This window comes from Hippopotamus amphibius, chromosome 2, assembly GCF_030028045.1.
Source record: "Hippopotamus amphibius kiboko isolate mHipAmp2 chromosome 2, mHipAmp2.hap2, whole genome shotgun sequence".
NCBI classification, from domain to species: Eukaryota; Metazoa; Chordata; class Mammalia; order Artiodactyla; family Hippopotamidae; genus Hippopotamus; species Hippopotamus amphibius.
In genome coordinates, this window is record NC_080187.1 from 28,426,602 (window position 1) to 28,454,509 (window position 27,908).

The 27,908-nt window shown below is 41.1% G+C and overlaps 1 protein-coding gene across 3 annotated transcripts in view; it reads right to left on the reverse strand.

The window, feature by feature from the left end:
* SLC44A1 (solute carrier family 44 member 1) overlaps positions 1 to 21,038 on the reverse strand; it is a 195,727-nt gene extending 174,689 nt beyond the window's left edge. For all 3 annotated transcript variants that reach the window (XM_057720151.1, XM_057720150.1, XM_057720148.1), the window contains exon 1: positions 20,862 to 21,038. In XM_057720151.1, the coding sequence (XP_057576134.1) occupies positions 20,862 to 20,897 (36 nt within the window). In that variant the 5' untranslated portion in view covers positions 20,898 to 21,038. The remainder of the gene's footprint in view (positions 1 to 20,861) is intronic.
* Between the last annotated feature and the right edge of the window lie 6,870 nt (positions 21,039 to 27,908).

Consider the following 27,908-nt stretch of genomic DNA (forward strand, 5'->3'; position numbering starts at 1 on the left):
GTACCAGAGGAGCTAGAAGGTAATTCTAACACTAAAAATTTGTCAGAATCTTCTAGAAAACCATCATCCCATGCTACAGAGAAAATTAACAAGTCTCACAAGTTCTGGCATGAGGAATCCAAGAGGTAAAAGAAAACCATCAAGATTATGGAATAAAAAAAAACAACAACAAAAAACCCAGCAGCAGAAATCTGAGAAACGTATCTAGGGATTATGAAACCTAAGGCCTTAAAACCACAGTTGGTATTTTCATCTATTATTCCAATAGGGCTAAGTAGTATATGGAAAGTTAACCATTGGTCACACGGATGGCATCAAAGAACAGAATTTAGTTTCTTACAATCTTAAGACACTACAAAGATTAAGCACTTAACTCTACCAGAGGGCACCTGATTAAGTCTGAAAGAATGCCTGTGCCCAGAAACTGACTTACCTTATCAGAAGTTCTCAACAGAAGGCCCTTGAACTAAAAATGGAAAGGGAGAAGAAACGATGTAAACTGATACTATAATGCATCACTCAATCAGCAAACACCGACTGACCATCTATTTCCTAGATGCCAGGCCCTAGTATGACCCTGGGGATACAGCGATCAACAAAACAGGCCAATGGCTGTTCAGGGAGCTTATAGTAGGAAAAAGCCAGTAAAAATACATTAATGATTTCAGATGATGATCAGCTTAAAGAAAAACAGAGACAAGTAAAGAAAGAAAAAATGACACAGCTGGGCTGGAAGGACCATTTCTGAACCAAGGGAGCAAGTCTGGCAGATCTGAGGGTACAGCCAGAGAAGAGAAAGGCCCTGACAAAGACATGTCTGCAAACAAGGAACTGGGCCAAAACATAATGAATTAAAACAATGGTAAGAAGGGAGGAGAAGAGGTAGGCAGAGCCAGATAAAGGTAGAGAGGAAGTCATATTTATTTAAGTGTGTCTGGAAGTTACCGGAGGGCTCCAAGCTCAGAGAGATGGAATCTGAGTTGCTTTTTGATCACTCAAGCTGCTGTGTGGAGAAAGGACCACAGGCGCCAAACACAAAATGATAACTTGGATTAGGGTCGTGGCAGCAAAGTTGGCACATGTCACGAACGATATGTAAATAAAGACAAGAGTCCTAGGAAAAAATTTTTGGAAAAAGGGGAGTATCACACAGATGACCTTCAATGTCAATAAAACACATGCACAAGATGTGTCATGCACAAACTTTGACTGCTAGCACTTCTTTAATCCTCTCCTCCCCACTAGTGATGGCTCCCTGAGAACAGGAGCTGTCTTATTTGTTACTGTATCTACAATGCTTGGAACACCAGCAGGTACTATGAAAAGACTTTTTTCAATAAATTTTGACACTTTAAACACAAGAAAGTACAACCTTATCAGTATCACCAAAATTTAGTAGGATGAGACTCAACACTGGTCTGTAAACACTGATGCCCCAGTAGGTGAATAGGTCATGAAATTCAGAAAGAACTCTACACTGTTTCAAATAAACAAGCTTACCCAAACATTTACTGTCTTCTACATGTTAGACCAATGCAGTACCCTGAGAACAGAGAGAGGTGAGACACTGCTCTCCTGTCTCCAAGGCAAGAGTTCATATCCTGGTAGTCCAGACAAGTTACATACTCTCTGCAATAGCAGAGAACAAGAGGAATGCACACAGTAAAAAACATGCTGGCATCTCCATTTTTAGAAAAGGGAAGAAAGTGAAGACCACGAACTTCGCAATTGAGAATAACTTCAACTCTAGGTAAAATCCATAACAGATTATCAAAAGAAGGTTTGTGGGCACTTAGAAAAGGAGGAGGTGAATAGTTAGAGCCAGCACATGTACCCGAGTAAGCCACTCCTGGCCAATGTCAGGTCCTTGGTTTGATAGCTAAGAGAATGAAAATTGGGAAGCACTTCATACAGCTGAATTTTATTAAAACTTGTTGATCTCATCTCTTGTACTATCTCTGGGAACAAGATGAGGAAAAATGGACTAAAATAAGCATCGAGTATATTTAGAACTGCTAGAATGGTTTTGAGGAGAGCGCTGACCAACTGAAGAGAGGTCCTGAAAAGAAATGAAAAATATTTTTAATAAATAAAATAAAATGATAAATAGTACCAAGGCCAAAAGGTAATGACACTGGGGGTTTTCAAAGGAACAAGCCAGCTAGACCACACTACAATGAACCCCACAATCAATAAGCCCTTCCCCAAATGAATGTGAGGACATAATTGGCTTGCTGACCAAATTATCAGATAATAAAAACTTGAGAAAACAATAGCAAATACAGCAGGGAATAAAGTCAGAATTCCAAAAGCTCATGACAATCTGCCAAACTGGGCAAAAATCAACAGCTTTACATTTCCTAGGGAAATTCAAGTTTTCTACTTAATCTTTTTAAAATCCAACATAACAAGAACATCAGGTTAGAGAGGCGGGGGGAGGAGGGTGACTTAGGGCTTTTGGTGGATTGCAAGCTAATGTAAGTGAAGTTGTTGAAAAAACTAATGCAACCTTAAGTAACACTGAGAATCCAGAAGAAAGGACTGACTACAACTAGTTTTGTGAGTTCCTTTCTATGCACCATACTTTAATGAAACTGTTAAACTGGAGCTCACTCATATAGATGAAAGAGACTTGGAAAGCACTTCCAGTAAATGCTGACTAACTGAACATATGCATCTAATGCTGCTCCCTCCCAAAAAGCCACCAAGATGACAGTAGAGGGATTCAAAATATTTGGAACTAGGAAGCAGGTAGGAGAGAGAGAACTGACCTAGCAGACTCCAAGAAACTATATTCTGAGTCAACGGTGGGAAGAGCCAGGAAGCAAACCAACTTATGCCACAAAGCTCCCCCAAATTTCAGGAGTTCGTGGTATATGATATCTCTGGAACTAGAGGTGACAGTGGGGCTACAAATGGGCAGATTCATGAAGGGCTGCTTAAGAGCAGTGAGACTCTCTGTGCAGGCAGGTAACTAACTGCCCCTCTTCTACCCAGAAAAGTTGCGGGCATGGGGGCGGAAACAAAAGGAGTAAGTGCAAGTGTACATACTAAATACTGAGACCAGCTCCCACTCCAATGTTCTTTCCCTGCTTGGGTCCCAGAACTCTGGCAGCCAGACTAATACCCACCAGGAGGCTAGATGAGACTTCTTTGGGAAAGTCTGACCGGTCCAAGAGAAAAAATGAAAAGATACTGAGAGTGTTTCCCAAGGAAACAGGCCAGCCAGAGCACCCTACAGTGAACCCCACAGTCAACAACCCCAACCCCAAATGAATACAGTGCTTTTAAGCAACGTTTTGGAGCCTGGCACTTAAATAATGAGCGGATAGCTAAGGATCACCAGACATTTAAGGAAACCTTTAACATGAATGCAGAGACAAACAGAAGAAACTAAGCTTGAAGAAACACATGATGCAGATACAGAGAGAAGCAAACTTAAAACAAATGCACACACATACACACACAGAGAGAACAGATGGCGCAAAAATAAAAAAGAATATTGAAGATAAATAAAAATACCCTATGAAATTAAGAACTCATAGCAGAAATAAAAATGCAGTAGAAAATTGAAAGATAAATTGAGGAAATCTAACACAATATGGATTAGAAGACAAGGAGTTCAGAAATGAAAGAAAAGATAAGAAAATTAAGGAATAGGGGAAACATATGGGAAGGCATCAAGAATTCAAGAAAAAATTTCCCAATTGCAAAATGCAAATTTCCAGACTGAAAGACCCCACAGTGTCCAGCATAATGGACGAAAACAGATCCACAAAAGGCACGTCACTGAAAAATGTCAGAACATGGGTCATAAGGAAGACCCTAAAAGCTTCCAGAGAGAATAATAATACACACAAAAAAAGTCAAGAATCAGAATGGGATCAGACTTCAACAGCCACCCTAGCAGAAAGAAAAAAACAAAAACAAAAAACAGCCAAAAAACAAAAAAAAAACACATTTTAAATTCTGAGAGAAAATAATTTCTAATCTAGAATTCTAAATCCAGCCAAATATTAAATATGTATTTAGTAAGAATAAAAATATGCAAGATATCAAAAAAATTACATGTACCCTTTCTCAGGAACCTACTAAAGGAGGTATTTTACCAAATTAAGGGAATAAACTAAGAAGGAAAACACCAGGACAGGAACACTGATGAAAGAAATCAAAAGCTAAACAAATGGAGACCTACACAACAATCACAAATTGGAAGACTCACTGTTACTTAACAAATTCTTTCCTAATTGATCTATACTTTTAACACAAGCCAAATGAAAATCCCAGCAGGATTTTTTGGGGTAGATATTGATAAACTGATTTTAAAGCATATAAGGAAAGGCAGAACTAGAATAGCCAAAATAGTTTTTTAAAAAGATAAAAGTTAGATTCATTCTACCTGATTTTAGTATATACTATAAAGCTACCATAATCAAGACCATGTGGTATTAGTGTTAAGATAAACAAATCAATGAAATAGAAAGCTCAGAAACAGGGATTTCCTTGGCAGGCAGTCCAGTGGTTAAGACTCCATGCGCCCAATGCAGGGGGCACAAGTTCAATCCCTGGTCAGAAAACTAAGTTCCCACATGCCACACGGCATGGCCAAAAAAAAAAAAAAAAAAAGGACCCACACATTTATGGTTGATATTTGGAAAAGATACAAAGGCAATTCAATAGAAAAAGTAAAATCTTTTCACCAAACTGTACTGGAATAATTAGATACCCATATGCAAATAAAAAAATCCCAACCTATACCTCAAACCTTATCCAAAAATGAACTCAAAATGGACCCTAGACCTCAGTGTCAAATGTGAAAACAGAATATTGTGGGGCAGGGTGTTGCCTTGCTGCTTAGCTGGGTAAGTGATCTGAGGGTCTGCTTAATCCTGATACAGACTATTAGCCAGTTCTGTGTTTTTTAGCCTCTCTTCTCACCCATGCCCTCAGAGATCCCCGGGCCTTAGATTCCTGGTGATCTGGGTCTGGGTCTGTATTTACGCTCTGCCAGGCAGTTTGGGGAAGGAGCAGAAATAAGTGCCTGAATTCAATCCACCAAGGTGACTAGATTCACTGGTCTCATTCCAAACATACAGATGTTCTGAACTCTCCCCAGACCTTCTAGTTTGAAGGCAGAATAGAAGTTTTCTTCCTCCAACTCTATTTCACCATCTTTTCTTCCCTCCTTTCCTTCCTTTATTTTCCTTACACAGAGTTGTAAAATAAAGCTACATAGCCATTCTTTTAAAGTTTTTTTTTAATAAAAAATTTTTAAGTACATGGGTTCCAGCTGATCGGGACACCAACAGAAGGAAGACAAGGGAATCCCTGGTACGATGTGAAGGGAGATCTCAAATCGATAACTTTGCAGGCCAGCCCAGACTGGAGCCACAGGAGAGGTCTGTCAGGAAACTGAAACTGAAAGACTACCTAAGGTATCTGTGCTGACTCAGAAATTCACACAACCAAGCAAGAATTTAGAGGTCAATTAGTCCTCAATAGGTACACAGAAAACTAGGTAAACAGCAAAACAAGACAATTATTATCTCCAAGAGCAACACAAGATGATATAGGAATGATGAAATATTACATGACTCAGCTGTGAAGAGCATTTATATAGTCATAATGGAAAGAGTGAACATCAATCCAAACAAAACTGATACCTCTACAGTAGAAAAAGGGGGACTGGAAGCATGTACATGGAAACAGGGCAAAGAATCATTTGGAAGACAGCGCACTCTTCATCTTCCATAGTGGAGGCCAAAACTAATGCTGAAAACGGAAGAATCAGGTGGTAGCAATATAAGCATGTTAGAGATACAGAGGAAAACAGCAAAAGATTTAGTTCAAAGATTTAAAAGTGATATAGCCTCAGGGCAGCAGAAAATGGGGGAAAGTCTTTAAAAAAAAACACAATTCTGCTACTAATGTTTGACTCTTTAAAAATATATGCATGTACAACTTCTTGGTTGAATCCAGCACTTACGTCCTGAGCAGCAGTGCACTGGTCAGTAAATGCTGAACCAAACTAAAGCAGGTAACTAGCCTGGAATTTTCTCTTTATTATGCCAACATTCTCGATTCTCTTTTTTTCTCTTCAGTGCCTTCCCCTCACTCCTGAGCACAAGTCACAGGCACAGGTCATTTCAGCAGGCTGCTCTCTACCCTTCTAGCTGCACTTTGAACAAAATAAGTAGGATTTGTAGCTCTACCCACACTGCTCTCAGGCGGGCACTGAGAAGATGGACCAGAAGAGCTTTCACTGTACCTCCTGCACTGTGGGCCAGTTTAAAAAAAAAGAAAAGAAAAGAAAAAAAAGAAGGGGGGGGCACAGGTGGCATCAGGAAAGGTAAGCCTCTGTTCTTATAAATCAACTGACTGGTGCTGACAAGGCCCAGTGATCTCTAGCTTATGATGTACTCTTCTTTCTCCTGCCTGGCTAGTATTAATGTCTCCACCAAGACTTCATTATAATGTGGGAAAACATGCTAATAAGGTCAGGTTCAAAATCACCAGAATTAACTTAAAAGGTTTCAAATAGTGGTTTATTTTAATTTTCAGGTTCATTCCCATTTCCTTCCATTGACAAGTTATCTTCGTTTTAATAGTAATTTTGACAAGAATCATTAGCGTCATAAACTAAAATTCTAGTCTCTGAATACCCCATGCCCCCACCACGCATATTCAATAAACAGTTACTGGGGATCTATTATTTGCTTAGCACCTGTAAAATCACCTCTGTCCTGGATTCTTTCTCCAACAAAAGGCAGGCAGCATTCAATCAGCAGGTCCCATCTCCAGAGGTCCATTTGGAGTGCTGAGTGATAACTATAACTACCCCTAGAGTCTCTACCGCAGACCCAGGCAAAAGGAGAAGAAAACCCCAAGCGCAGATGGCTGGTTCCCTCTCTTGCTGCTGGCCCAGCAGGCCTCACAGCACTTCTATTCTGAAGTTCCAAAGTTGAAGGATCCTTTTGTAAACCCCTAACCTTCCCCGCTTCTTGGAAACCTCAAACTACAAATCTGAGAAATGATTCACATGAAAGGCTTTTATGTTACCCTAATATACTTCAGTGACTTGATACTTATTTACATCACTTTGCCAGTATTGTAAAGAGCATGTTGAAGTCTGTGACTTGCTCAGTCTCAAATCTGCTAAGTGCTTCCTACTAAGGGCTACCTGATCAACAAGTCTCGCTACCACACTCACTGTTGTTCTCACTTAAGGAAACTGAGAAGGAATATTTCAAGCACTATTTCTCAAAGTGTGTCCTGTAGCAGAACAGTTCCTCAAGATGCAATGGGAAAAAAAAGAAATTTTAAGGACAAATAAATTGAATGGAGGCCAATTAAGCCAAGTTAAACTGGCCTCAGGTGTGGGGATGTGGAATGTGGGGGCAGTGAACCTTTAAACAGGCTGATAAGCACTGTGGCTCCACAAATTGGGGGGATGGGGGTGGGGGCGGAATGAGCAGGAACTTCCAAAACTTTTTCTGACCTCAGAACCCCTTCTTGGAGCACCATCTTGTAGCCCTGGCACTATGGGAGCACATACTTGGGGAAACCCTGCTTATCGCATTCTTACATAAATGGGATGGCATGCGGAGCACCACCTACAGAGCTGAGAGCCTGGTGAGCAGCAAGTTATGGGGAAATGTTCCTTCCCCCCAGGAGGCTTCCTACCCGGTTTGCCTGTCACTGCCTCAACAGAAACATGCGTTGCCACTTGGTCTTGGTTTACTTTCTCAGATTAAACTATAAACTTTTAAAATTATCACCAAAACTAGAAGTGCATTTAATTTGAAAATGAAGTACCTTATTAAAACATTATTTCCATACTTTCATAACTGAAATCTGCTTCTACCACCAGCATCTATTCCAAAATGTTTTTCTTGATGTAAAAGTAGGGCTAGTTTCAAAATGTATTTAACACGCTAGACTTTAAAACTTGATATTTTCAGAACTGCCTTCCAACATGATGTTTTTAGAATTTATGAAAATACAAAATCACATGTAAAATCAATTTGAAAAAAACTAAGGTTTTAAATATATACAGAATATATACAGTTTAGTTAAAACAAAAAACTCCAGCTTTGCTCCAGTGGTAAAAATCTTTCCCTTTGTAATTTGATACCTATGTGCATGCAAATCATGTGTGCTACAGTCTTCAACTTCACCATAACCATTTCCTTCACCCTCTACTACTCTCCTGAGCCTTACTGATACTATTAAGTAATGTTAGTATCAATTACATAAATCCTTTCAGAGGCCATGGATCTCCAAAGACTGACTAAATATATTAATATATATTCCTGATTAAAACTGTATTCTTGAGAATCTGAGTTATGGCAAAAGGACACAATTGTAGTCACATGTAGTAAATGTACTGCCAGGATAGACTTGTTCAGACTTAAGTCCTTAGAAGAAAATGTAGAAGGGCCCAGGAGGAAATGCGCAGTAGTCAAGGGTCCCCCGAGTCTTAAGTTCATAACCACCACTTATACAGACTCTGGGGCAAACTGTCACATTCTTACACTGATTGCGTAGTGATTGAAAACCAACACATCTCCACATACACATACACATACTTTAAAGCCACAGTAAATGGTACACACAATATCTGAATTTCAGTGACAGAAAAGTGGTATCTAAGCTACATTTAACACACTATTTAAATATAGTTCTCAGTACAGCAGAGGGAAGGGACTGCAGTGCAGCAGGAAATGCATAAGCTTTGAACTACCCCAGGCTTTACACTACTTCAGCGACCTTGTGCAAGCTGCCTAAGTTTCTGGGCCTCAGTTTCTCTTTTTTTTTTTTCCCAAGTGAAGTATAGTTGATTTAGTGTTGTGTGTCAGGTGTACAGCAAAGTGATTCAGAATATATATATATATATATTCAGAATAAATATACATTCTTTTTCAGATTCTTCTCCATTATAGGTTATTACAAGATATTGAATTTAGTTCCCTGTGCTAAACAGTAGGTCCTTGTTATTAAGCTATTTATAGTAATGTGTATATGCTAATCCCAAATCCCTAATTCATCCCCTCCCCCTTTCCCCTTTGGTAACCATAAGTGTGTCTTCTATGTCTGTGAGTCTATTTCTGGTTTGTAAATAAGTTCATTTGTATCACTTTTTCCCTAGATTCCACATATAAGTGATATCATATATTTGTCTTTCTCTGTCTGATTCACTTCACCTAATATGATAATCTCTAGGTCCATCTGTATTGCTGCAAATGGAGCCTCAATTGTTCCCCTGCCCCTTTTGGCCATGCTACAGGATTCTAGTTCCCCAAACAGGGACTGAACCCAGGCCCGGGCAGCAGAAGCACCGAGACCTAACCACTGGACCGCCAGGGAATTTCCGAGCTTCAGTTTCTTAATCTGTAAAATGGGGCTAACACTGATACCCATCGCAGAGTTGCGAGAATAAAATGAAATTTATTATATGAGAGCAGACAACCGGGGAATGAAAGCAGGGGAAATGCCATGGTCTGCTCTCATGCTCCATGCTCTTTCCTTCCCCTGGGAGACCACCCATCCTTAGAGCACCTCCTTTATGCACACGACTTAGAACATATCCTGAAATCCAGTTCTGGATCTTCAACTGCCTATGGGAAATTGCTACATGGAGTATTAATATCATCTCACATCCAGTTCACACAAAGTTAAATTCATCTTCTCCTCCCCATATTCTAGTCTCCATCTGAACTCCCGTGTCTATCAGTTATAATACCCTTCTTCCATTATATAGTATTCTAAACCAGTTTTATCCCTCTCCTTTATCCCACATATCCAGATTAAGTCAGGAAAACCTGTCCTATTTCAATTATATAATGTCTCTTCTGTTTCCCCATTTATACTGCTGGTTCGAGTTACTGAACAGCTTCTGTTTCCCTCTCTCTCCCTTTAGGCACAGGCAAGGCTCCGACGACTCTTCCTTAAATCACTCTGCAAAACCCTCTGTGGCTGCCCATTTCTCTCCCGTTTTCTCTTTACTCTGGCCAGGTCTCCTTTCCAAACTGACACGCAGTCAGTTAAAGGCTTCCTCGCCTTTATTCAAGCTGCTCCTTTCACTGGAATGTCCTCTCTTGTCCCTGCTTTGTACTAAAATCTGTCTATCCTCCCACATTTTCTAAACCCATCTTTCAAAGCCAAATCAAGGATGATTTTTCAGGAAGTCTACTCTCCACCTAGTCCATCCTTTCTTGATTTCTCTGTTCCCTGAACTCCTAACCACTCAATTTAGCTTCTCATTATTACTGTTCATTTCACCCTTAACACTCATTTTCCAGACACAATTTAAAATTTTTGGCAAGCGGGGTCCCTTTTCCAAAACCCAAACAAGGGATTTTTTAGGGGAGTATTAATGGATACTCCCCTAAAAAAACACCTGAGAGACTTAGTTTACCATAATATCATAATGTCTAAGATAGCTTCATGGGTTGTACAGTTTGCTACAAGCCTGAGATAGGTTTTTATTATTGTTCTCATTTTACAGCTTGGAAAAATGAGGCACCAAATGTTAAAGAATTTGACCCAAATAATCCAGCTGGTGATAAGAGCTTAACTTTAAACCCATACAGTCCGGCTATACAGCCCATACTCTTGCCAGTATAAGATGGTATTTAATTCTCAGATTCTAATAGCCTTTTACAGCAGCAGTAGGGAAAGGATTTCTTTTAAGGATGGCAGAAGGCTACTTACCCATTAAGGGAGGATCACTTAGTTGGGGATGGCAAATTGAGACACATATGGCAGACTGAATTTGACTGAATTTTATGTTAAGAAAATTTTACATCAGCAATATTATGTTTAAAATTTTACTATTTTGCTATTATAAGTAATGCCACATGTAATGATTCTTCCATCAAGCATTTACTATACTTTTGGATTACTAAATTAAAGGGTGTCAACTTTTTATGGCTTTCAAGGTATGTCATCAAACAGTGTCCCAAGAGGGTCATACCATTTATTCAGCAAATCAATAAAGTATCCTTGAGTCAAAACCACATGAGCAATTAATATTATTGTTAACTTTTACCAAAGTTACAGATGAAAGTGGTGTCTATGTGCTCTTAATTTGATTATCAGCAAGATTTAACATATTTACATATTAGTTTACTAATTCTCCTTCTGTAAATTAGCTGTTTGTTGCAAAGAAGAAATTTTTATACTGAGAGCTCTTTATAGCATAGAGGGGTATTCTAAATAATGATGTGAATCTTCAGTTTTATTATTGCTATACCAAAAAACAAAAACAAAACCCAAAATTAACAAGAGGAAAATAAAGACATTCTGTTTCTACTTTTCCATTCTAGTATATTGCACTCAGTATTATGGCTTCTTAAATGCCTCAGATAGGGGCAGAAAGAAAAGGAAGGAAAAAGAAAACTTTAGTGAGAAAAAAGAAAAAATGAGTACCAATCAAACATAGATAAACACACACAGAAGTGAGAAGAGGTAGAAAAAGAAATTGAAAGCTTGAAAGGGAAGAGGTTATACTAACCCCCAAGGTTCTCTTGGAGCCCACGGGTCGTGGGAATACTGATTAGCTACTTAACCATCATCCCAGCCTTAAATGCTCTTCTTTATCCAGAAGCTATGTGTGCCTCAGAATGGGAAAGAAGGGCAGGGGAGACCATGCTTCAGCAGTGGCTACAGCAGTATCACTTGGGAAACGGGAAGATAACTGTAAGACTTTCAACTACGAACTGTGAAGTTTTATAATGGAGCTATAAGCAAAATGTTAGGAAACACTATAGAGGTGTAATTTCATAGGCAGAAGAAAATGGCAAAACTATGCAGCACATACCATTGGCTGCCTACCCAGTCACCATCCTCCCCAACCCCCCAAGCCCTGCTGGCAGGGTCCTAATTTTGTTCTGGTGTCACTCCACCCTCCACTTGACTCAGAGGGAAATCCTGGTGAGTCTAAGCCAATTAAGGCGCCCTTGCCTCCTCCTTGCTAGAGACTGTTTAGGGATGAGTACGCAGCCCTCCCTAACTCTTGCAGGAAGAAAAACCACCGGAGATTGGCAGCTCAGCATAACAGGAGTCCGAGAGGCACCTCCATCTTGGGATCACAAGGGGAGCTAAGTGTGGGAAAGCCACCTTCCTTAAGTGACACAGAGAGAGAGAACTCGGGTCCTTGCTCACATCATCAGGCCACTGAACGAACCAAGCTGGAAGCCACCCTACCTCTCAACTCATTAGAATACGTTTTCCTTAATGTTTTAGCTATTGAGATTTAAGGTTTTTCACTTCTTAAAGCTGAATCATCCTTAAATGATTTATAATGAATCTTAGAAGACTGTTATTCTCATTACCGTTACCATAATGCCACCAAAACAAAGGAGCAAACTTTAGTTAAACTTCCCTGCTACTTGAACATCTTGAAGTAAACATATATTTTCAGTTTTTCCACCTTTTTGCCGTTTTCCTTATTTTACATTATACAAATGTATCCAGAAAGCAAACACTTCTGTTCAACAATTTTCAGCATATCTCGCAACCTTAAAAATGAGGATAAAAATAGCTTTTAATAGTTTCCTTACTAAATAATGTCTAAATATTTGGTTGTGGGATGTTGTAGAGAACAGTTTGAAAAAAAGGAATAATACTATTTTCACACACAAAAAAATAAATTCCATAGCAGTTTACCAACCAAATGTTTTTTAAGTAAATTTTATCATACAGCTGATATGAAATCAGAAAGGAGTCCACCAAGGGGAGAAAAACTAACACCCCCTAATTTACACCTCTACAAGTGCACTTGCTTCACATACGAGATGTATACCTGCAACAGACAAGCTGCTTAAGATGGCTGCTAAAATTTCTGTTGAGAATCTTCTTTGACAGTATTTGTCCTTTTAGGGAATTCCCTGGCGGTCCAGCGGTTAGGACTCGGCACTTTCACTGCTTGGGCCTGGGTCCAACCCCTGGTTGGGGAAGTAGGATCCCACAAGCCTCTTGGCGGCGCAGTTAAAAAAAAAAAAGTATTTGTCCTTTTAAAAGTTTTTTATATTGAATTTTAAACACCAGAGTCACTGAGGCTGAAGTTCATCCACATCCATTCGTGAAAGGAAAGAGACTTGAACAAATTCACTAATTTGTTCAAATATTTGATGAGCATCTACCATGTACCAGGTGCCAGCTAAGCACAGAGATTAACAGCAATGAACAAAGCAGACATGGTCCCTCTCCTCATCAGCTCAGTCTAGACCAGGGGTCAGCAAACATTTTCCTTAAAGAGCCACAGAATAAATATTTACACTTGCGGGCCATAAGGTCTCTGTCACAATTGACCACTCAACTCTGCTACTGTAGCATAAGTGCAGCTATAGACGATGTATAAATGAATGAGTGTGGTTGTATCAATAAAACTTCACTTGCAGACAATGGAATTCAAATTTATATGATTTTTATGAAATAAATTTCTCATGCAAAAATGTCCTTTTGATATTTTTCGCCCGTTTAAATATATGTTTTCTTGGGACTTCCCTGGTGGTGCAGTGGTTAAGAATTCACCTGCCAATGCAGGGGACACAGGTTTGATCCCTGCTCCAGGAAGATTCCACATGCTGCAGAGCAACTAAGCCTGTGCGCCACAACTATTGAGCCTGCGCTCTACAGACCATGTGCCACAACTATTGGGCCCATGTGCCACAACTACTGAAGCCTGCGTGCCTAGAGCCGGTGCTCTGCAACAAGAGAAGCCATGCCAATGAGGAACCCTTGCACCACAACGAAGAGTAGCCCCTGCTTGCCATAGCTAGAGAAAGCCTGTGTGCAGCAACGAAGACCCAACACAGCCAATAAATAAATAAATAAATAAATAAATAAATAAATAAATTTATTAAAAAAAAAAAGAATCTGCCAATGCAGGGGACACATGTTCGATCCCTGGTCAGGGAAGATCCCACATGCCGCAGAGCAACTAAGCCCGCGTGTCACAATTACTGAGCCCTCATGCTGCAACTACTGAACCCACACACCTAGAGCCCGTGCTCCACAACAAGAGAAGCCACTGCAAAGAGAAGCCTACACACTGCAACGAAGAGTAGCCCTGCTTGTTGCAACTAGAAGAAGCCCACGCGCAGCAACAAAGAACCAACGCAGCCAAAAATAAATTTTAACAATAAATAAATAAAATAAAACTATATATAGGTACCATTTTTAGCTTTCTCAGCTTGCAAACCATACAAAAACAGGTAGCTGGCCAGATTTGGCTCAAGGGCTATAGTTTGCCAACTCGTGGTCTAGACATTAACTGTATATTTGTTTTTTGCTTTGGGTGTTCAAAGGCTGTGAGAATTTAATGAGAAGATGTGGCCTGGTTTGAAGGATCAAGGAAGCCTTTTCCAAACAAGTGACTCTGAGGCTGAAACTGAAAGGATGAGTATCAGCCAGCCAAAGGCCTGGGAGAAAAGCAAAGAGCCATGCAGACAAGTGAAAAGCATGTGCAAAAGCCCTAAAAGAAGAAGAAATACAGTCCACAGAAGAATCTGTGGGGCTGGAGCACAAAGAGTAAGGAGAAGCATGGAGTGAGTTGGCAATGATGCGGCAGAGAGATGGAGACCAGCCCACGAAGCACTGCTGGCTAGGGTCAGCGATTCTGGTCTTTGTCCTAAGAGCAATCGGAAACTATTAGAGGGATTCCAGTTGGTGGGGGACACAATCCCCACGCAGCTTTGGACTTTTTAAGAAGAGATCCCCAAGACTGCAGTGTGGAGGGAAATCAGAAGGAAGTATGAATGAATATGGGGAGATCTGGATGCAAAGTCTGGCTGGAGGTGACAGAAGCTTAGACTAGGGGGCTGGTAGTAGCGTTTAGAAGGTAAAAGAGGCAAGATATGGTGACTAGATATGGAATAATGAGAGACAGGTTTCCTACATGCCTCAGGTTTCCAGTTTCCATAGCAGGATATTGGTATCATTCAGTGAACCAAAGATACTGAAAAGGATGTGTGTGTATGTAGCTACAATTTTTGAGTTCAGTTTTGAGTCTGAGTTGCCTGCAAGACATTCTAGAGGAAGTGCTAAGTAATCAGTGGATATATGGCTCAGAAGCCAGGACAAAATTGGTTTCAGTTCAGTAATTCAGTTTGGAAATTGTCAGCATATGGATTGTAACAGAAACCATAGGAGTAGATGGAATTATCTAAAGAAAGGGTATGTAAGAGTGGTTTTCAACCTTGGCTGAACATGAAAATCACCAGGGGAACTTTTTAAAAAGTTTGATGCCCAGGCAGTACCCCTGGACCAATGAAATCAGAATCTCTGAAAGGGGGACTCAGAAATTCGTGTTTTTTAAAGTTCTCTAAGTGTTTCCAATGTGTAGCCAAGGTTGCAAAGATAAAAAGACTTAAGACATTAAGAATTAACAGTAACTAAAGAAAGATCAAGAGATTAAGAGACTAAGTAATTTCTAGTCCTAGCTACCTCATAATGTATCTCTCTAACCTCAGACTACTTCATATCTCTATATTCTAGTTTAACACAATAGAAAAGAGAGATAGTAGACTTAGTTTATCTCTAAGATCCCCTAGAGCCCCAAAAATCTGAGCCAAAGTTATGAAATTGAAATATTTCCTTCTTCTGGGGGAGAGGGGGTAGGGAGGAAGGAAACAGTAAAAGAGCTACTAACCAATTACCAGTAGTAGAATATAGAATATATTTCTATAAATAAATATCCTCCAAGCCAATCACATTTTAGAATGATATGATTAACACATCAAATAGTATTTGGCAGCATTTGTTAAGCCTGGGAACTTTCTAACTGGACTAGTTTTGCAGTATTATGCTGCTACCCAGCTAGTAACTGCAAGCAAGTTCAAAATGGCATGACTTTAACTTGGATATTCCTTAATTCGAAATGTTATTGAGTGGACCTTTCCTAAAGATAAAATCAACTGCAATTTAAGATATGAGAAGCATGTATATGAACACAGAAAGAGAAGCACAGAACTCAGATTCAAAAGACCTGGGGTGAAGTTTGGATTGATCCCCTAGTAGCTCTGAGACTTTAGCCAAGTCTCAACTAATGTCCAAGTCTCAGCTCCCTCAGCTGTAAAATGGAAGCAAAGTCAACTGCAGAGTTATTAGAGAAATTAAAACATGGAAATGGCTGTGAAAAATAGCTATACAAAAAGTCTCGGACTTCCTAGGTGGCGCAGTGGTTAAGAATCCGCCTGCCAATGCAGGGTACACAGGTTTGAGCCCTGCCCTGGGAAGATTCCACATGCCACAGAGCAACTAAGCCTGTGCGCCACAACTATTGAGCCTCTGCTCTAGAGCCCATGAGCCACAATTATTGAGCCCATGTGCCGCAACTATTGAAGCCCACGCACCTAGGGCCTGTGCTCCACAACAAGAGAAGCCACTACAATGAGGAGCCCGCGCACCACAATGAAGAGTAGCCCCCGCTCTCAGCAACTAGAGAAAGCCCGTGTGCAGCAACGAAGACCCAACACAGCCAATAAATAAAATAAATAAATAATTTTTAAAAAGTCTCATCATTTTTACATTACTTTCCAGCCGATTTTAATATTAACTTTGATTTACATATTTTGAGGAATGGATCTTCCATGCTAACAGCATAGTATTCTGAAGAAAAAAATTATCTTCATGCTATGTCTATTTTGTTTCAAACAGAGCAGGCCTATTTTGTTGGACTATTTTAATAGAACAACATAGTCTCTGTTGGTAATTCCCACTACACTCTTCACATTTCATTTTAACCCTCTGACTTCAAATTTCACAAAGAAGGAGACTACAGTAGTATTAACATTCTCAAAAGTTAACCAGTATTTGTGAACCACTTGATTGTTTTTCATTATTCCCAAGACAAGATGTGAGAGCTAGAAAACCACAGTTAAATCCATAGCTCTCAATTTGAAGACATGGGACGAGACCAGGGACAAGAACAATCTCTCCTAAAGTCAGACAGATATGAGGGGCAGAAAGAGTCTCCTCCATCCCTCTCACAATTTCTAAGGTTAGAACTGAAGGACACAGAACTTCAGAGCACTTGCAAAATCTCCTGGCCTCCAAAGCACTGCTGTGAGAAATAATGATCTAGCCATTAATGACAAAGACTTTCGGCAATTTGCTAAGTAATCTTTCAAAAGCCTCCTTCATTCAAACTGGTTTGTCAATGGGAAAGAACATTTTATAAATCTGAAGATTTACAAGTGAACTTTGAAGTTTAACATTACAAGAATAGAAATTATGTCAGGTTATAACAGAACAAACGAATTATGGAGAGTTGGGAATAAATTTTAAGAGTCTTAGGGAGGATTAGTGCTGTAAAAAGAAACTTAAGACTATCTCATTTTTAAGTTCCCTTCAAAGAGATTTTTAGGCAAAGGCTATCATGTTTTGGCTTGTGTTGAGCAATTACTAATATTAGCAAGTAACTTATAATGGTCACTAATAAAAAAACAAAACATAATTAAGGGTTCTATAAGAGTTCTATGAACATATCTATGAGTTCTTAAGATTCTTAGATACACATATCTGATACAGCACAAATAATTTTGCCAATAACTTCCTTCTTCAAAAATAAAACACAAGTTAAGTATAGAAGGTGAAGCTTTGCTTTTACCTAAATCCAAAAACAGGATAATTATTTTGATGGCAAATTATGACATCCAGACACTGCCAAGAAAAAGAAAATAATACCATACTACAGGAGATGAAACAGTTTGGAAGACAATAAACTATTTTATGAGTCTACAACATAGCAAGAGACTATGAGACTACTATAAATTATATGTATTTCAAAAGTGAATCCCTACTACAAAGAGGAACACACTATATTTACATTGATAAAACCTGCCAGGGCTTTAAAGTTGCTGACGATACCACTGAGAAAAGCTAAACTGAACTGCCGATTACCTCAAAGCATGTTGTTTTGATGTGCTGTGCAGGTTATCATTAGAGTTTGCAGACAAGCTCTTTTAAGATGTTACAGCCACTGCTCCAACTAAAATATAAGCACTGAGCAGAGCACCAGTAGAAAAGAAAAAACCTGCTCAATTTTGCAAACTGATGGTACCATTGACAGAATAAGAAGGAATGTGGGGAAAGCAGGTGAATTTTAACTTAAACAGTTCAAATTTGAGCTTTGAAGAGGATGGTTTGGTGGCATTAGTCAACCAGCTCATGGAAGTGAAACAGCACATGGTTCGGGGCTGGTTTCATATTAAATGTTACTCGCCAACCAGCCAAAGCCTGCCAGCCAAATGTTCCAATCTGTGTATCTATGTTCTGTTCATTGGCTATTGCTGAGCAACTATTATGTACAAGATACAGTGAGGCACTGCAATGGATACAAACGTGGGAAACAAAAGCAGTTCCTACATTCAAGAAGTTTATAAGCCAGTAGAAGGGATGAATGAAACACTGTGCCTGAAAATACAATCGAGGCCTCTAAGAGAAGTTTGAGGTGACATAGAAGTTCACATTAGAGAAGATGTGCAGCTGCATCCCTATTTTGTTTCAGCACAACACGTACAGATACTATATTATCCTAACTGGTGACACTCCTGAAAGGAGCATTAAAACACAGCAGACTGTTAACATTTCACAAATGAAGAATGATACCAAAATCTCAAATAAGAAAAAAAAAAAAAAAAGATGACCAGCTCTTTGGCACAAAACCTGCTCCTCAATGCTCCACTGAACACTACAAGTCCCTAAAGCTGAACTTAAAGGCATGTGACAGCTGTTGATTGGTTATAGGAATCCACAGGAAAAAAAATGCACCCCTCGGGGTGCATGACATGCATCTTGTGTGTAGAACACGGCATGAAGGAAATAGTGGCTGCAAGAGGAGGAAAAAGCAAGGAAAATATATGTGACAGCATTCTGAAAAGTAAGATGTGGAGCTAGTCAAATACAAGACCTGTTAAGTACAGTTTTAGTCCAGCATCCACCCCTCCCAAATTTAACTGATTAAACACTAAACAAGCCATCTATAAACTATCGAATACCTTCCTGTCTTAAAGGCATTGCACCTCCAAAAGAGGATGCAAAATAACCCAATTCTTAAAAGAAAGGCAACAGAAAAGATACCTTTTTGGTGAAAATAATATTTAAGTAAATATTAGACAAACAGCATCCAACTAGATTCCTCCCTCTTCCCCCAAAAATCTCTAACTGGTTGAAAGGTATTGTGTGATTCCACACCTTTATCTGTTAATATGAAAACTGTGGTCTATCGACCTCTCCTTCCTACACTACATATAGTTTTTTTTTTGTCATTCTAACTGAACAGGAAGGTTTAACTAACTAAACCAATCAGCCTGTGATCCTAATAGGAAAAGAAAAGGAAAAAAAAAAAAAACAACAACAAAAAACGAATAAGCTAACACCCAAAAAAGAAATGGACAAATAGGATGGATACTTAATAAAACATAAATGTCCTCCATTCATCTTCAATTCTAGTCATTTTCTGTCTAACAGATCTCAGATTTTCAGAACAAGTATGCAGGTTATTTAAAACTGAGTTATATATAGTCATTTAGCAGCAGCAAAACACTTCTGGCATTATCACAGATGCTAGATCTCTGAAGGAAATTTTTTTTTTCCAAACTAGCGTTTTTCTTCACCAAGAACCAACGAGCCTTTATTTCTAAAAACAAGAGACCTTGTATCCCCCAAAACAAACAAATCAAAGACCACAGTTAAATTCTACGCTAATGAAACTGTGCGATTACATCCCAGGCGTTGTCAGAGCCTATTTTTCATACACCACCACCAGACAGTTTGATGCAGTATTCCTGATTGCTTTTTATCGTATTTGTAAATACACTCACTAATCCACTAAATTAGGTAATTTACAAACAGGTCCTCTCAGTTATTAGCGGCCAGCAGTCAAGTCCTATTACATTTGATCCTTATACAGTTGTCTAAACATTTCTATCCAGGTTAAGGACTCGGATCGGAGAGAGAGGGAGGTTAGCGAAATTTGGATGGGGGCAGGGTAGAAGCTGGGAGAAATCTCTGCATCTCAGCCCTCAGCGACAACATTCAGCCAGTGCCCACAGAAAAACTAAATTCGGCACCTCTTCCTCCTGTTACACTGGCAACAAAGAGGGAGTTCCGTAACGATCCCGTCACCCACCAGGTGCCCAATCTCCTTCCCAGCCCAATCCCCGCGCTCCCGCAGGGGCCTCGGTGTGCGAAGAGGCCGCGGTGCCCGGGGTCAAGGCACAAAGGGGGGAAGGGGCAGGAGGCGAGAGGCTAGAATCGGGGAAGCGGGTCGTCGAAGGGCTCCGGGACCCGCTTCAACACTTGAAGCCGGACGGGGGGCGGCGGGCAAGAAAAAAAGGGACAGAATACCTAACAGAGCAGAAACTGTGATAAGGTGGAGAGGGGTGGACAGCCCATACGGGGGGTACTCCTCCAGGGAGCACGGAAAATAGTCTGTGGATGGGGAGGGGGAAGACGCCAAGGTGGTGGGGAGAGAGGAGCCGGGCCCGGAGGACGAGGGAAGGGGGATACCACCAGGGGCAGAGGGCGGGCGCCCTTACTGCCTCTACCTGCGGGCTGGCGGGACGGGCCGCTCAGGTGTGACTGGGAGGAGGCGGCCAAGTCGGCAAGGGGCCGGGCAGAGCCAGGGGCGCCCCGGGGGCCGCGCAGAGGCGCCCGCGAGTCGGCAGCCCCGGGAGCCAGCGCGGGGGCATCTTCGGGACAGGGGGAGGCGGGGAGGGGAAGGCGGGGGTGGGGGTCTCTGGAGTGCTCGGCGGGCTTAAGGGACGCTCGCGGGCGGTGGGAGACTGCGGGCGCCCGCGGCACCGGGCGGGGGAGGCAACCGGGCGGGCGGCCGGGAGGCGGGGGCCCCTCACCTGCGCGGCTGAGGAGGCGGAGCTGCAGCAGCCCATGGCGGGGCCGGAGGGGCCCGGAGGCGGCGCCGGGCGCGCAGCTACGCCCCGGAGCCCCTCGGCATCCGAGCCGGCGGGCGCCCGGGGAGGGCGCGGCCTGGCCCCGCACGGCTCGGAGGCGGCGGCGGCGGCGGCTTGGGCGGCGGCGGCTCGGGCGGCGGCGGGTACTCAGGCGGCGGCGCGGCTCGAGGAAGGCGCCGACCACATCCCCCGGCGGCGGCGGCGGCGGCGGCGGCTGCGCTGCTCCTGCGCCGCTCCTGCTGCTGCAGCTGCTCCCCAGCGGAAAGGGGCGGGCGGCGGCGGCCGCGGCGCCTCCCCCTGTCCCCCGCCTCCCGCCTCCCGCGCCCAGTCCCTCTCCCGCTCCCTCTCCCGGGCCGCCGCCTCCTCAGCGCCGCGCGCGTCTCCCATCAGACTCCCCGCCCCCAGTGCAGCGCAGCGCGGGCGGCCGGGCGCCTGAGGCCAAAACAAGGCCGGACCCTTCGGCGCGCGTCGGAGCCTGCGCGGTGCCGAGCCCATTTAACGGTGGCACCGAGGCAGAGCGCTACCTCGGGGCGAGAGGGCGCTTGAGGCTGGGGCGCTGGAGGGCTGGGCAGGCTCTCAGCCGAAATGGGGTCGGGTTGCTTCCGGACCCGGGAGGCACGGCAGAGGCTTGCGGAGCTGCTTGCTGTCCCCACTGGGCGCGCAACCCGAGGAGCGTGATGGTTTCTCACCTCTCAGGTGGCTGATTTTTATCCAGAGGAAAGCGTACGCGATAAACCCCTGGAGAGGTAGTAGGTGGTAGAAGACAAGGAGAAACAAGCAACTGTTGCTACGCGCCCCATTTTGCTGATATGGAAACTGAGCCTCGAAGGGCACCAAGAGCTTAACGGAATGCACCCAAGGTCTTCGATTGTAATAAAGGGCCGAAAATAGAGAAAAGGGAAAAAATTCTCCAGGTCTCTCAATTCAGAGCTGTATTGGGTCTAAACGAAACTTTTTATACAGGATAGTCCATAAAAAACAACGAGCGAGTATTAATTCATCAAAGTAGAACATATGTATACTGAGGGCATACTAAGCTCCTGTAATTTACAGACACTGGGAACAAAGAGGCGAACAAAAGAACCAAAGTTTCTGCTGTCTTACAAGTCCCTGTTGCTACGTGAATACGCTATGCAATATCAAGTTAGAGTAGGTGCGGTCCCCACCTTCAAGAACTCTACGACCCCGAGTCCTTGAGAAATAGTGTGAGATGAGAACAGTTAAAATGTGGCAGGAATAAAACTAAAGATTATGCTTAATATTAAGAGAACCACTTACAAGGCACTGTTATAAACCTTTCCATGTTTCCTTTCATCCTGTCAAAGAATGTCTTAAAGACAGAATCAGTTAGAAAAGAAAAAAGAGTATTTGCAAAGGAGACTCTAGAAGGCCTGACTTGCCAATTGAAAGACAGCAAGTTTTAAACACTACTCAAGAGACTACGAGGGGAAAAAAATGCACATAAGTAAATTAACTTCACATGTCTTGAAAGAGATCTAAGTAAAGGAAAGTCAAGATGGGAACGTAGGGACGGCTAAAGAAGAATTCCCATTTGGTGTGTTTCAGTACCATTTCCTAGGTCTGCAACCAGGGATGCAGCACATCTCTGAGCCTCTTTCTCCTCCTCTATGAAAAATAGGTAATAAGGACAACCAGGAAGGGTTGTTTCCCAGACTAAATACTATCTGAAAGTAGCTCGTATGACAGTAACGACTCAAGTACTGCTTGAGAGTATTAATTCTTCCTCTGCATTCTCCCTGTGTTCCCTTCAAATTTGATCAGATGGTCCACCATACCAATGGGCTGGTGAATCCTGAGTGTGTTCCCAGTAACCATTAGGCCATTAAATAGAAGTGAAAAAAATAAAACTTTAATGGCTCTGGTCTCAACTCTGATTGTAAACTCCACAGTTAGATTGTAAACTCCCTGAGAACAAGAGAAAGCATTTTCTCCTTTGTATCTTTCTCAGCTCTCTGAAATGTTTGTTGAATTATTCAATGCAGCCAGGAATAAAAAACCTTCCCTTGAGATTTTCCCTCAAAGCCTCAAAGTACATCTTGTTTTTAACGGAGGGAGGAGGCTGAAAGTAAAATTACAGTCTTAAACAAGAAGCCATCTGTCTTCCTTCTTTATAATCAAGGAAAGGGGAGTTGTTTCTCTTAGCAGAGTCAATATGGGAGCATTTCTTTCAGATTATAAAAATCTTTTTGGCTAGTGTAGTTATTCTATATAGTAGCTAGTGCTTACTTTGTAATTAGAACTGCAGAAGCTGATAAATACGTAGCAGACTGTAGCAGTGCTTCAGAGAAAAAAATGAATTTCACTTTTTTTGGAGGTCTCTTTCCTAGACAAGGATGATGGGTGAGTATAATTGAAATGGACCACGTTCCATTGCGCTTGACTGATCTGAATTCCAGTTTTCCCTTTAAGGGTTAATGGAACTAAGAGTTCTAAGGTTCTGCTAGGTGCTTTGTAAATATACTAACTATGTATATGTGCACCATATATGCATATGAATGTGGTGTTTTTAAGTTACACCTTGTCATTAGCATGAGAGAAACTAACAGCTCCCAAATTGATATTCTGTACCTTCTAAGAATGAGTCTCTTTCCCACCCCCCTCATGCCCAAAGAAGCCTCATAAAAGGAAGGATTGGAGGGGGGCAAGTTACTGTTCCTTTACATTCTTTCTCATAAACAAGCACACACAACATTCAATGAAATTAAATTACAGCAAATTCGGAAATCCCGAAAGGGAATTTTTTTCTCCAGCTAGTGATCAGAGTACTGATCTTATCACCATGAGGTGTCATCAAGGCAAACCACTTGGGAAGGACTTAGGTTTGTTTTTCTTTTTCTTTTAGGAAAAAGTGGGGGGGGGGGGGGTAAAAAAAACAAACAACTTATATAAGAACAGCATCTGCACTAACCAGGATAAAATTATAAGGTCTATCAATCTTGGTGCTGCAGGGTACAATCAGATCACCAGCTGGGCCAGCCAGAAATGCTTCCCAGTGGTCTAGCATTGCATAATTGGCCGTGTGAATTCCAGGGTTTCCATCTTCAAATAGAGGGCTTGGTGCTGGTCACTCGCTGAGGGAAAACACTGAACTAATGGTCTTTCTGGAGATGTTAATAAAGCCCAACACATTGTTCACACGATTTCAGATTTGGGAGTAAAAGAAATATAAGTGCAAATATATGTGTGTATGTCTATAACTGCTCAGAAGAGTCGTCTATTTTAAGAAAAAAATTTTTTTAAGCATGGCATTTGGTGCTTTGGCTGTGTTATTTACATTTTAGCACATGCTGTGTTCACAGCCAAAGCCCGCAAGAGCACATTTGCCTCAGCAGAGCCCTAGCTTCCAGATCTGCCTCACAACCTCCTCCTCAAGCTATTCGCATATCACCCCTGGGAAATGCTCCAAAAGTGAAAACTAATTGTAACCAAGGGCTGTAAGTGTTCATTCATTACCAGAGAGGCAAGAGCAGGTCTCTACTTGAGAAGACTGAAAGTATCCCAGCCTCCTAGTTAAACCCTGAAGTTAGAAACCCCTGAAAAGAGCTTCCCTGAACTGAGGCATGTAACAGAAAAAGACAGCATTGTTCCCAGCAAGACTCCAGCGAGAATCATAATTCCTTAGCTTTGCAACTTTGCTCCTGCCCACACTTGTAAGTTGATGTTTCTCCAGTGTTAATTAATAACTCTGGCTTTTATTTTCACTTGGATTTCCATTGCAAGATCAGACAACATATAAGTTCTGTAAAAATACTTGCTGTGAACTTGTGTTCACAGGGATGTGGCATTTCCCTATTACTTTTCTGAAGCACATTCTTTTAAATCTGTAGTTATTCACTTCAGTTTTTTTATTGAGTCCCTCTTATGAGCTAAACACGTTTAAGTATCATGTACGCAAACATGAATCCAAGGGATCTGACCTGTTTCTAACATAAAACTAGTGTTGTTTTTTATTTGGGGTGATGAGTGAGGAAGGAGAGGAAGGAAGGCAGGATTATGAATATTCATTTGAGAAGGTAAGAGGCAAATTGTAAAATAGGGAAATCCATTTATTTAACAATATAGTTCTTGAGCCATTATCATGAGCCAGATACTAGGTAGATGCCAAGGATTCCAAGATGAACAAAGGACATTCCTCACCCTTAAGTCGTTTACATTTTAGTGAAGTGGAAAGACATTTAAGCCAAGAATTAGAGTATGTTATGTTTAAATATAATGAGAAGAATGAGTCCACGTGCTATATAAGCTCAGAAGCCATGGATTAATTTATCTTGTTTGTAAAAAGAAAATTCTACATTGCATTTTTTCTCCTGTTCCCCTTTTATTCTTACCTCCACTAGACAAGTCCCACTGTGTACCAAAAGCCTAGAAAAGAGCTTGGTACCCAGGAATGTGTCATAAATATCTCTTCAATGAATTAATGAACTTTCTCAATGTGAGTTCCTGGAAATTTAGATTTGTAAATTAAAAGCTTATCTGAAATAATAAACAATTACTTTTTTTTAAATGTTTGGCTTTTTTTTTCTATAAAACAATTGGAATAAAAAATATTTATTTATGTAACACTAGAAATATGAAAGTGTCTTTCTTTGGAAGACACTACACCCTAACACCTTAGTAAAAGACAGATAGGATCAACTACATAACCCTTTTAAAACTCCTAGATGCAAAAGGTTCTGTAAATAAAAACAACCATCAAACAGATAAGTAATATTTGCAAAGCAATATATAAAAGCTTTACTGCTGTGGTCTGAATGTGTCCCCCAAAATTCATGTGTTGAAATCTTAACACCAAAGATGATAGTTTTAGGAGATATAGGCCTTTGGAATATGCTTGGGTCATGAGGATGGAGCCCTCATGAATGGAATTGGTGCCTTATAAAAGAGGCTCTGGAAAGTTCTCTAGCCCTTCCACCATGTGAGGACACAAGAAGAAGTTGCAATCTGTAACCCAAAAGAGAGCTTTCGCCAAAATTTGATATGCTGGCACCCTGATTTTGCACTTGCAAACTGCAGAACTATGAGAAACAAATTTCTGTTTCTCAAAGAAATTGTTTATAAGCCACCCAGCCTATGGTATTTCGTTATAGAGCCTGAATGGACTAAGACATTTATTATCCATAATACTAAAAAAAAAAAAAAAAAAAACCCTACAAGAAAAAAAATAGAAAAATGGGGGGACTTCCCTGATAGTGCTATGTTTAAGAATCCACCTGCCAATGCAGGGAACACGGGTTCTAGCCTTGGTCCGGGAAGATTCCACATGCCTCGGAACAACTAAGCCCATGAGCCACAACTACTGAGCCTGTGCTCTAGAGCCCACGAGCCACAACTACTGAGCCCACGTGCCACAGTTGAAGCCTGCATGCCTAGAGCTCTGCTCTGCAACAAGAGAGGCCACTGCAATGAGAAGCCTGCGCACCACAGCAAAGACTGGCCCCCACTCCCTGCAACTAGAGAAAGCCTGTGCACAGTGATGAACATCCAACACAGCCAATAAATAAATAAATTTATTTATTTGAAAAAAGAGAAATGGGCAAAGGGCACAGCAGACAAAATCTACAGTGAAAGAAATACAGGGACTAATAAAATGTGAAATGCTGCTCAACTTCACTAATAATAGAACTATAAGTTAAAAAATTAGGAGCTGTTATTCCTCACCTAAAACACGGGCAAAGATTTAAAAGTTTGATAATATCAAGTGTCAGAGAAAGTCACAGTACTCACATATGCTATTGATGGGAATATAGTTACCTCTTTCTGAAGAGGAATTTAAGAATTTATGCCAAAACTTAAAAGGTGAGTTTGTTTGTTTGTTTGTTTGTTTGCTTTTTACCTCAGCAATTCTTCTCCCAGGAATGTATCCAACAGCAATGCACTCTTGTTTTTAATAAGGAAAAATTGGGGAAAACCTAAATCTCTATGAAGAGAATATTGGTTGAACAATTTGTTAAATAATAATAAGTACTATACAGCTATTAAAAACTGTATAGAGATAGATTGGTATTTACTGACAGAAAGATAACTAAAATACACCATCAACTGAAAAAGCAGTTTATAAAACAGTATTGTGATGGAATCCTGTTTATGTGAATAGTGTGTGGGTATATGTGTGTGTGTTTGCAGAAGAGATTGTGAGGAATATGTACCACTCTGTTAACGCAGTTACCTTTGAAGAGGAGTTGGGGGTAAACTGGAGTGAGATAGAGCAAGACAGAAGGGAGACACTTTCTCAATTATTGACTTCTGTGTTGTTTGCAGTTTTGACAAAAGAAGGTATTGTTTTTTATCTTTTTTTTAATTTTAAAAAATAAATTTATTTATTTATTTATTTATTTATTGACTGCTTTGGGTCTTTGTTGCTGCATGCGGGCTTTCTCTAGTTGTGGCGAGTGAGCAAGGACTACTCTTTGTTGCGGTGCATGGGCTTCTCAGTGCCATGGCTTCTCTTGTTGTGGGGCATGGGCTCTAGGCAAGCTTCAGTAGTTGTGACACGAGGGCTCAATAGTTGTGGCTCACAGGCTTAGTTGCTTTGTGGCATATGGGATCTTCCCGGCCCAGGGGTTGAACTCTTCATGTCCCCTGCATTGGCTGGCGGATTCTTAACCACTGAGCCACCAGGGAAGTCCCTGTTTTTTAAACCATATTAAAATATTTTAAGAACATAACTGCAGGGGGATAAGGTCCTCACAAATGACCTATTAATCACAGGGAAAATGTGGGAAAGAACAGATCATTATTAAGCAATGTTTAGGAAAGGTATTGAGCTGGTCTTTGAATAGTAGGTAGGTTCAAAGGCACAAAATGTCATAAGCAAAAGTGCAGGTTTAGAAATGGTAAGATCTGGAAATTCCCTGGTTGTCCAGTGGTTAGGACTCCGAGCTGTCACTGCTGAGGGCCCAGGTTCTACCCCTGGTCTGGGAACTAGAATCCCACAAGTCGCAATAAATAAATAGATAGATAGATTGATAG